This window comes from Varanus komodoensis, unplaced genomic scaffold (genome assembly GCF_004798865.1).
Source record: "Varanus komodoensis strain SLA01 unplaced genomic scaffold, ASM479886v1 scaffold10, whole genome shotgun sequence".
Classification (NCBI taxonomy): domain Eukaryota; kingdom Metazoa; phylum Chordata; class Lepidosauria; order Squamata; family Varanidae; genus Varanus; species Varanus komodoensis.
The window spans coordinates 25,001,640-25,013,442 of record NW_025335269.1 but is presented as its reverse complement, the minus strand read 5'-3'; the positions used below and the strand labels follow the sequence as shown (position 1 = coordinate 25,013,442).

Sequence of the window (11,803 nt, the reverse complement as noted above, 5' to 3'; positions counted from 1 at the left end):
AATAAAGTAATTTGTGGAGAGCATGAAACTGACAAGCATATTTACAAAAGGAGACTATGCTTCTGCTGGATTGTATACTGGAGAGTGGATTTTCATCATGCACAATTGCCAAGTTTATATTATTACACCATTTGTTCAAATGTCAAGATTCTGGCCATTCAAGATTTCCCACCCTATTTTTGCATTCAATAAATAATAAAATGTGTAAACTTCCTCGGGAATTGGGAGAAAAGATTCTACTGCTATCTGCCTCCTCTTACTGGGATGGGGATCATGTGTGATGTTTCTGGGCTTAAAGAGAACAGAATTCCCAGTGTTGCACATTGGTATGCATTCTACTACTACAGTGTTACCACTGGGTGGTTAGTGGTGCTGTGAAGGACCAGAATTTTCAGAGTCCAGTGAAAATGCCGCATACATTTTTGGGAAAAAGAACAAAAGCAATTTAATATGTTGTAGGAAGTGATGCATTCAGTCTTTCCCTGCCCAGCCAGTGTAACAGCTCTGCCCATTCCACCCTTATGAGTAGGCATGGGACAGCCACTTGCCAGCCAGGTGCCTAAAGTTCATTGCATGTAGACAGTTTACTCCGTAAGCATTTGCTCTCCTCCATACATTGGACAAGATTGCAAAAAAGGGATCACACCATCACCATCTACACAGATCTTACCAGTGTTTTCAGTTGGATGCGTGATAATCAATATTCTTCTTTGTGGTCTTTGTGCATCACACATAGGGGCTCTGCACATGCACAGGGCCTGTTGTTGGAAAGATTTTCCTAGCTAAAGTCATTCTGACAGAAGGCCCTCCCTTGTCCCAGTATATAGAGAAGGGGCTCCCACTATTTCCCCGGTTCTTTTCCAGCTGCTGGTTTGGGTGCCTTGGGTACCAAGTGCTTTTTCTTGTAACCTTCTAGAATCTTCTATGGACCTACTCTCTTCTCCACTCATTCCATTCACTTTGTTCTTTCTTGTATTCAGAACCAAGCTTTCTTCCTACCATTATCCAAAAACTAAAAATAATTAAAGCAATCCCCACCCCATCATGTTCATTTTTTAAGCATTTTTCTCCTCTTTAAATCTTCTTTCTTCCTCTCCCTATGGCACTCAGGGTCACCTTTAGGAAATGCATGTGGTGTAGGCAGAAACCATTCTCTCTCTCTCTCTCCCCCCCCCCCCCCGCCCTTCAATCTTAAGACACTAATGGGAAAATTATTCCTGGCAAGGTGTTGGAGTGGGGGGTAATGGCGGGACAACTCCATGCACTTTTGGAGAAATGGATTATCTGGACCCATTTCAGTCTGGCTTCAGACCTGGTTATGGTACTGAATCTGCCTTGGTCACTCTGTATGATGACCTTAAAAAATTTAATAGATCTGCTGTGTAATTATGACTCTTAATTTTTTTTTCAACTTAAGGTGCACAGTCATTTTCCTTGTTGGGGAAAGGTATAAAAATATAAATGTTTTAATACACAGAAATGCAATCATTACATTTGTTGGCACATCACATATATGAGTTTAGATTTTAAAAAACTGAAAGTGCAGACTTAAATAATAGAAAACTTGCAAGCAAAAAGGATTGCGGCTGTTTGGAATGCAAAGCAGCAGTATTGATTTTTTAAAAATCAACAAGTTTTTAAAGCTGTACATTTTAGAACATGATTGATATCTCAGTAGATCTGAGCACTGGCCTGGATATTCTGGGAAAAATCGTGGCATTATTTTGGCTACTATTGCCTTGTTGAATACATTCTCTTTTGAATGTTGTCTTAAACTGCAAGGCAACAGATTGGGTAATATCAGCTCTAGTTCATGAAATTTAGGTATGCTAATTGATTGCAGGAATGCAGCCTTCAGCATGTATTAACTAAGAATGAGATATGGGATTTCTCCACTCCACAAATAGGTGAAGTAACTGAATTAAACTGGGGATCTGTATCATCTCGATTTTCTGATCAGATCTTCCTAAATCTAAGTTTTAGGAATGTCATAATTCAGTGAAAGGTAACCACTGGTAAAATTAATCATGAAATCCATTTGGTCATGATAAAGCTCTTGTAAATAATCCTGGAAAAAATCAGCCAGTGTGGTTAAGCATGCAGGACTGGGACTCAAGAGTACTGGGTTCTAGTCCCTACTCAGCTTTGGAGCTAAATGGGTGACTTTGGACCATTCACAGAGTCTCAGCCCAACCTACTTCACAGATTGAGAGGAAGAGCAGAATTATGTAAGCTGCCTTGAGTTCCTTGAAAGGAAAAAAGCAGGATATAAATAAATGCAGAGTTAACCATTTATTTATTTATTTAAAACATTTATATGCCATCCTTTACGACAATCGTCTCAGGATGGCTTACAGCAATTAAAACAATCAATAAAACAGTTCAATAAGATATGTACTATGTGGGTTGCCCAGCATTTTGTGTGATAGCAATATTATTCACCCTGACATTTTCTTTTAATGCACGTGTCCCATGTGAAGGTGGCAAACCTATGAACATCCCAATCTCATACGAGCGAGTTACACATCTTCTTACTTGCAATAATTGAAGTATGTTTCTTCTTTCACAAGTTGCTGGTACACATTTCTTTGGTTACTTGCCAAGAAATTAGTCTTCCCTCAACCCACCCCCCAAAATGACTTGACTTCTTAGAAGGCTAGAATATCTAATTACTCTTATATCAGCAGTATAATCAGGTTTTCACCAAAAACAAAACAACTTTTTCCCATGACATATCTGAGCGGAATGCCAATCGAATGTTGTTGGCTGGAGAATATTGTGTCAGTAAGCCTTGCTCCATGTATAAACTTTAATGTGAAATATTAGTATGTTCTTTTTGATAATGATTTTAGATAAAGCAACTCCTCATTCTTACTATATACTTGCCTTAGGGAAGGCTTGTGATGCATCAATTGGCTTTAGAATGATTGCCCAAATAAATAAGACTGTAATCCTTTAGAGACTTAGTTTGGAGTAAAACCCATCAAATCTTACTTCAGAGTTCACATGCACAGGAGTATATGATATGGGCTAGGGTATCCTGGGAGCTGCGGGTCTCTTTTTGATCTTAACAGGCATAGCATCATGCTCCAAATTATGTGAAACAGTAGACTAACAACTTCATTATCAGCGGTGAAGAGCTTTTAATTAAGCCACATGGAAGTTTTGGGGCACTGCTCTGTGGAGGACATCCAGAGGTTCACTGATGGTCCGTGGTAATCCCAGTCGAGAGTGTCATGTTCTCCAGTGTGGATCTCCCCTCCGGCTAAGAGGAAGACTTGGGAGCAGTGAAAGGCTTTATCCAGCAATGGCATTTATCTATTAAAAATATCTCTTGACCCCTTCCCAAGGTGGTGTATGGCTAAAATAAAATAAAATAACTTGGCAATAAAACATTAAATAAATAAAAACAGCAAAAGCAGAAAACATTCTAAAGAGCATCCAATGCCAGCATACATTGAAACTTTAAAAGACAACTGCACCTACAACCTATTTCAGTAACGCATCATCAGGAGAAGGCCAGAGTAAAGTAGTAAGCTTTCAGGGTGTGTAATATGGGACCTGGTAGACCCACAAAGGTAGTTTATTGTAGAGCTAGGAGGATGCTTCAAAAAAGTAGTTGCCCACCCAACTTCCTTCACAATGGCCATGAGAGGGTCCTGTTTTACTAATATGAAAGTGCAGGTAGGTTGATGGGTGAAGGTTTTTAAAGTCAAAACTTTCATTTTAAATCAGACTCAGAAACACACTGACAACAAGTGAAACTGGTGCAATATTGACATTTTCTACTCAAATTGCTTCACCCCCAACCAGCTGTGGGCAGTGCCAGCTGAAGTTTCTGGGCTGGCTTCAAAAGCAGATATCGCGCATTACACTTTTGTGTGAATTAAAATTATATTGCTTTTAACGATGATGTAGTCCAATATTCTGGAATAACAACAGTATACACTTTGAGCAGAAGAAAAATATTGTGAACTATTTCATCCAGCAAAACTCAATTTTGTGATCAATTATCAGATGGAATGTAACATTTCTAAGATAGAAAACAGCTATCTAAATTAATTCTAATTGATAATAGTGATATTTAAGTGTTTTGCAGATACAGTAAAGTGAAAAGCGGAATAGGTTAATCTGGTATGGTCCAAATATGCTGCTGATGATGACGAATAACTTTTCTTTTCAGACTGTTATTCTTCTCTCCTTCAAGTCATATATGACATTATGCTCAAGTTCAACACTATTTAGAAAGGCCAAACTGCAGAGATCAGACTGTAGAGATGATCTGCAAGGTCATATTTAAAGAACCCAGACAAATAATGTGTGCAATTTCCCCCCTTAAAGCTAAGGCATATATGAAGAATCAGAATATGAAATTAGGATGAAGACCCACACAAAACATACAATTAAGAACAGAACTCAGTATTGGTACTGGGACCCAACAGGCCAAAAGTATTTTAGACATGGCAGGAACCAGCTTGTGCATAGGAAAAGTCTGAGGGGTAGAATAATAGCCACCATGACACATACCAAGTGCAGTGATGACCAGTACTTATAACTTCTTCTCCATTGTCAAGGCCTGGATCTACTAACTGTCAGAATTTCAGCATGTAAGGGGCAATAACAGTTACTTCAAGAGAAGTTTCAAGTAATAATTTGACATAGATGGGGAAGTTGGCTGAGGGGAACAATTAAAACTGAGATGAGCTACAGCTGGCACTGCACACATGCATTGTTGGTGGCATCTGTGTGTGGAGATCAGTAGGCTGACCAGTTCCTATGTTGGCTTATTTGACCAAACACACTGATGCAATTAGATCATATGGATCCAGAGCAAGGCACAGAGAGGGCATTAACCTGTGATACATAAAATGTTTGCTTGGAAGTTATACAATCATGGAGATAAGATCTCCATATTTCCTTTAAGTGGTTTGTAATTATAAATTAGACATTGACAATTAGTTTTGGCTGGCTAATCGATGTTTATTTTGTTGTTACATGCCTTCAGGCTGTCTCCAATTTAAGATGACCCTATGAATGAATACCCTCCAAAATGTCCTAACCATGACAGTCCTGGTCAGCTTTTGTATACTCCGTGTATATAGAGAGATGATTTATTAATTAATGACACTTTTATGGATGTTTTTCTGAATTTGATTGCTGCTTAGACAGCAATTAGATATTATATGTGCCAGTTTGCTTATAAATATTAATTCTTGAGGGAAAAGTGTAAACTGCTAATACTAGGCAATATAACTTCCAATCCAACTGAATGGAGCTTCCTGTACTATTTTCATTCTGTTTACAATTTTGAAGTTAAATTCAGTGAAATATACTTTTAAGTTAGACAGAAAAGATGAAAGAACACAGTTCTAGAGCACTCTATTCGTAAGCCTCATTCCCTTCCAGAGATAAGCTAGAATTCATCAGAGAACTGCAGAAAATTCTGGCTTATTCATGAATAGCACCCTAAGTTCATGCAGCCTGATTATTCCCATTGTACTCCTTCTAGCACCAAGAGCTGCTAAATTAACCTGAAAGTAAAACTTTAGCATAATAAACCTTAGCACAAACTGGGATCATGGCTTATCACTCTGCTATTAAGGTGGAACTTGAATATTACCAAAAATTCTAGCTTCAAAATTTAGCTTGATAGAGGATCAACAAACCAGAAGTTTCTTCTCCTTGAAGAAATTCGGAGAAATGATTCCCACCAGTTTCTCTGCCCGCAAAAAGGTTGGAGAACTTTGATAGCCCATATGCAGAGGCAGCATTATACTGCTTCATGTTACTTCTCTTCAAGAAGTAAAAATGTACAGTCACAGAGCCATGACTTATCTGTGTTAGCACCTTCTGCGAATATGCCTTCAATAAAATTGTATCTTACCACTTCTCATAGTGTTTCAATGTGGTTAAAACTGGTTCCATACTAAAATATTAGTCCTGGTTTTGGTTTTCTTCCATGCAATTCAGAGTGGTTTTAACTTTATGCTTGAGTTTTATTGACTTTTTAAAATTGTACCAGCTTAACTGCTGCAAGTGGGCTTAATTGGGCTCCAAGTTCTAGTATTACACATAATATCTAGTATCTCTGTAAATACTGTTTGTGATTGTACAATTTTCTGTATTGCCTTCCCCTTGCCCTGTTTCTGAAACTGTGTGGTTGGCTACTTAAAGTCTCCCATATGCCCTTTTATTGCACTGCCACTATGAGAGATTGGCTCACTCTATGTCCTGGGAAATTAACCAGTTCTTTCATTTCACTAAATGAAGATGCAAGTTTAATCTAACTAAATCAATGTACTTTGAAAACATCTTCATCAGTCTTCATAACCTCAATTGGTGCAATAATGGTTTACATGCGATTATGTCATTCTGCTGGTTCAAAGTATCTACCTCTTTCCTAAACATGATTTTCATTCTTATGCAGCTATTAAATCTAGTACTTTGATGCCAGGGTGTTATTCAAGTTGGTTCACAAGATTTTTCACAAGGGTTTCACAAGCTGTTTTTCAAGGGATTAATCCTTCTAGTAGTTTTTCAGCTGCTATAGAACAATGCCAACTCTTGCCATTTTTCATTACTGCAACACTGGAATAAACCAATAATTGCAGATAAACAGAGAGTGAGCACAGAACATTACCCACTGTTTTTAAGGGTGGTCTTTGAAGGTGGGTGTAATCATGCAAAGAGAGTTTGTAGAACATTACCATGCAGATGCATTTAGTACTGTTAGTGCTGCACTTTTCTAGTACACTAAAGTCTCATTCTGTCTCTTAAGTATGCTTGACAACTGAATAAGGTTTCAAAACACAAAATGAACATCCCTATTTCTTGTTCCTTTTTATTTTTCAGGTATGGAAAAATTGTATCCACAAAAGCAATTCTAGACAAAAACACAAATCAGTGCAAAGGTAAGTGCCAGAAATTCTCCCTGCGAATTCCACATCAAGTTGATTGGTTTGTGCTGCAAATGTTCAGGCTCTGACAGTGCAATTAACATAATGTACAGTATATTGAAAACATGTTTAATAATGCCAGAGCTTGGAGTTGTACTTCCAGTAACATTGCTCATTAATTTTTTTCATTAACAAACAAAATGAAAATCACAAATCAGAACTACTATCAAATTGCTTCGGCAGCAAAGTAAATTACCTTCTAACCACACAGTGTCATCTGATTTGAACAATATTATTGGTGATGCAAATTGATTTCCTACGTAAAAATCCAGAATTCTTTGGAACGGTTTTCCAAGTAAAGCCTCATTCTGCTTTCTTGCTTCTGCTCCATTGTTAGAAGAAATAAACATTAACTGTTGCCCAACAGGTTACTTCTAAAATTGTGACATAATCAAATGGAATGAATCCTAGTACCTCTTGCAATTTATTTTTATTTCATAGTTAATTGACACTTAAAAATTTATTTTTCTTTAAAGTGTTGTATATATCTTCCTTTTAAAATACCCCTGTGCAAAAGATTTCTAGACTATAACCATGGTATTTGTTCAAACCTCATCATTTCTATTGAGAAGATGTTTCACTGAAGTTCTGTCACTTCCAAAACAACTTAACTCTATGCATCATAGAAAAATATTTTTTCACATACCATGGTATTTCTAATACAGTTGACTCCAAAAAGAAAGTTTTAACTAATGATGGTGCCAAATCCTTTGACATCACTGGAAGCAAAATGGGCCTCAGTTCAGAATGTAGTTCACCTTGAACTTGTTAGTTCGACATTTGTTTGAGGTGGATACATTCAAAATCACACTGCTGGGGAGTGGGGATGAAACCAGCCCAAAATGAACCCCAAGCCCCAAATCACGTCTGATGGTGACAGGTGTCTTTAAATGAGAGCTCTCCCAATCTTATCTGAAATGGGAAGTGGAAATCCGAGTGAAAATGTCGAAGGGGCACATTGGCAGTAGGATGCTGATAACTTTCTGCTATTTTTTTCTCCTTAACCTCACATGTATCCACTCAGTTTGAACTGGAGCTCAGTTAGGCAAAACAAGCTCTCCAGAAAGGACCTTCCCTCCCTCTCCGCACAACCCCTTCATCCTTTAAATTATGTCATCACAATTGTGTTCGACAGACTGGAGGCAGTGCTGCATTCCAGCCTGTTGGTCTGCCAGTCACTGCCGCAAGAAGACTGTTGTTGCACCACCTTGCACAGGTGCACTAGAGATGACTGAGCAGCTGTGGTAATGTGCCTAAATTTAGTCACAAGCTCCTAGGTACCTGAGTTATTGATAGCCTTGCCATTTCTGATCAAAGTAAAATTTCACATTGGTTTTACTGTATTATCTCTCCTTTTGATCTTATTATGCTTCTTGCACACACTCTTTTCCCACCGGAAAACCTTCCAAATTACTTCAGTTATCATCATGTCATTCTCTAGTGAGAATGTGAGAATACTGTTTCCCTGGCTATGCATTAAAGGTTTCAAAATGCAATCCCTCCTACCTTCTCCAGTTATTTGCTCAGTATAATAAATTCTGAAGATTTGTTCAATAGAGAGCAATGAGGTTTTTCTCAAGGTTATAATGTTCTAGCTGGTGATGATGGGGAGTCTGAGTCCCACTGCTTTCTTCCACCATTTTCAGAAAGGCAGAAAGCTATCAAAAGTTCACCTACATACACATGAACCCTGGACAACCTTACGATTCATCCTTTCCCTCTTGCCCCATCTTTGGAGGTAAAGCAGGTGGCATCTAGGGACACGGCTTTATCTGTGTTGGCACCACAGCTGAAAAATTCCATTTCCACATTTGTCCCCTTGGTACTAGCCTTGCATCTCTGTATAAGTATCAGATTTTTTTTCCTGCCCTTTCAGTGCCTTACAGGGTTTGCTTTCATTGTTGTTATGGACTTGTACTGCTGTTCAGTTTTAATGTTGTCATTTAATTCAATCAGGTTTCAGGCTGCTTAAAAAATTCTCTTAAAGGCCACAATGCTGCAGTGAAATCATTGGACTTTACCTCTGGGTACACATGCCTAAGATAGTTCTGCACATGGGTTTTATTTGGTAACTTTGTTAATTATCTCGAATAAATGTTTTTGTGTTTTGTTTTAATTTGGAAGCTACCTTGGACACCTTCTGTATGGTTGAAAAGTAGGGTAGAAATACACTAAGTGGATGACTCAATGAATAAAGCATTTATGGCTGTAGGCAGTGCTGTGAACCCACTCAGAGCTCTGTTTTTATATTAACATCTGCCAGTGGCATACCAACAAATGGAATCCTGACTTTTCCTCCCTGGTTGCCTGCCTGCCTGCTCACAGTGCCACCATCTTAGCTGCCTCTGCGGGGAGGCTGTGGGATGCTTTGTTTTCCCAGCCAGAAGAGGCAGTAGTAACAGCACGTGGGCAGGAGCATAACTGACACCTAAGCATTTGATTTGCAGTTCTGCAGGACACAGATGTTAATTTAAAAACCTGCGCTCACAGCACAGTGAGCTCTCTTTAGCCTTTTACGCCTGCTGGCCCTAACAATGGCTTCTGTTAAACAGACGGCTGTCTAATAGCTTAGGAAGGCTAGGGAAATGTCTCCTAATGCAAGCCAAAAGCTGTGAGATAGTTGACAATTTCTCTGACAATGTGCTGATTGAAGGAAGCCATCAGATTGAAGAAAGTGACACCTCCTCTGGCTAAAGGGAGGGACAATTAGAGCTCAGTCCTATGCAAATTTAGGCAGAGACATGGAATTGCAGAACCATAGAACCACAGAAAAATAGAGTTGAAAGGGACCAATAAGACCATTGGGTCCAACTGCCTGCTCAGGGCAGGAGTCCAAGTTAAAGAATTCCTAACAGATGGCTGACCAGCTGCACCTTGAATGCTTCCATGGCCTCCCTAGGTAACTGGTTCAATTCATATATTGCTTGGACTGTCAGGAAGTTTTTCCTGCTATTCAGCCAGAACCTAGCTTCCCATAATTGGACCCATTATGCCATATCATCATATTTCTCCTCCCTCTTCTCTTTCCTGGGTGAAACATAGCTAGTTTTCCCAGTCTTTTCTCCCACTTCTTTGCTTCCAGTCCCCAGACTATCTTTGTTGATCTCCTTTGAACCTTTTCCAGTTTGTGGTGCCCAGTACTCCAGATGAGGCCTAACCAGTGCTGAATAGAGGGGAACTGGTATTTCATGTGATTTGGAAGTGATACTTCTATTAATGCAGGCCAAAATAGTATCCCCCTCTTTCTGCAGCCAAACCACATTGTTTGACTTGTATTCAGGTTGTGATCTACAACAAAGCATCCTCTGCCATGTAACCATGTGTTTAGTTTCCTTTCTTAATGGTGCATGGCCCATTAGCTGAGGTTCCTTCCTCATAAGACAATTGTTTGAGGATGTTGTCTCAGTAGGGAAATACACTCAGTTCATGCCTTCTATTTCCCAGCAAGACTGCTAGTGTGGTTTGCTGCACCCCCAATTCCAAAGGAGCTGACTGGCCTGGTAAGGCTTTCCTGAGATTTTCCAGTCTCAGACTACAGGAAAGCTGGGGAGATGGAGGTTCAGAGAATGGTTTCATGTATCCCCTGACTGGGAAAGAACTAAATAGCATATTCCTACTACTAGGGAAGTGGCCTGAGTCTTGTCTTCATTAAAGTCCTCCACTGTGTCTTGAAAGGTCCACAAGGATCTCTCAGAATTGCCAAGATATTTTGAGAAGGGCACAAAAATTGAATTCGTTTCAAAGTAACTTAAATGTGTCGTGAAGATGCAAAGTGTGTTCTCTAGGAACTAAGATAGCAGCAAAATTACTAGATTACACTTAGTGGATTACAATGGTATCCGCTGAATAGAGTTCCAAACCTTCATTTTTATTTTTTACTCTTTTATGCAAAGAGGAAACTGAACCATCAAACTTTATCTGCTTCCAGGATGTTTACTAGGGATGCCTCTTGTTCTTAGATTGTTCTTCTGTTCTTCCTTGGCTAGTGAATGTGCTCATTGAGGCATAACATCAGTAAACATAGTCTAGTAGAACTAGGTAAAGAAAAATGGGCAGTTCACACCTGAATAGCCCAAAGACTGGGGAAGAAGGGTCTATTGCAGTTACATTCTTTCCCTCTTCCCATTGTTTCCTGGGTTCAGAATTTTACTTTCCTAATTAGAAATGCTAGGAGGAAAGAATGAATGACCCCATTGATAAGAAATGTTCATCTTACATGCATAGCATATTCTGTTTGCAGATTTTATTATGAAGTATATATGATTTTCCCCTTTCAGGCTTGCTTTTGATATCATTCAGTGTTTAGAGCAGAGAGAATGAGTAATTGAGGTCTCACCCTACAGATTTCATACCTCATAGCAATGGAATACAGGACCGTTCTTCTGCCAAATGTATGAGCCCATCGCTTAGAGCATTTATTACTAAAATCTGCATCTGGGCTTACAGGCTTTCCATAACTATGCACATGCCAGTTTTATTTCCTGGTTTAAGTGGGAACTGCTGTTGCCCTATACATCTTCAAAAAGAGGTGAGAAAAATAAGAAGTCTTAAATGTTACCCAGGATCATTCTTTCTGCTTTCATTCTTCTGTCTGTTAGTGCTGCAGTGGCCGAAAGAACATGGTCCATACAGAAAAGGAAAGTATCAGCTTAGGGAAGCCCAGAGTTGCAGGAGTAGAAAACATCTTTGTGGGGGGTGGGGGAGGGCAAAATAGTCCAGTTGAGCATGTTCAGCATACACAGAATGCTGACTCACTGTTAGATGGTGGATAGAAAACTGGGAGGTGGGATGGGATGGGATGGGATGGGATGGAATGGGATGGGATGGGAAGGAGTAGCTGGAATCTT

General features: G+C 39.2%; 1 protein-coding gene across 7 annotated transcripts in view; it reads left to right on the top strand.

Moving 5' to 3' along the window:
- Window positions 1-11,803, top strand: part of RBMS3 (RNA binding motif single stranded interacting protein 3) — a 515,412-nt gene that overhangs the window by 150,911 nt on the left and 352,698 nt on the right. For all 7 annotated transcript variants that reach the window (XR_006413486.1, XR_006413484.1, XM_044417609.1 and 4 more), the window contains one exon: window positions 6,853-6,911. Coding sequence is in view for 5 of the 7 variants with exons in the window: in XM_044417609.1 (XP_044273544.1) it covers window positions 6,853-6,911 (59 nt within the window). In the remaining 2 variants the exon portion in view is untranslated. The remainder of the gene's footprint in view (window positions 1-6,852; window positions 6,912-11,803) is intronic.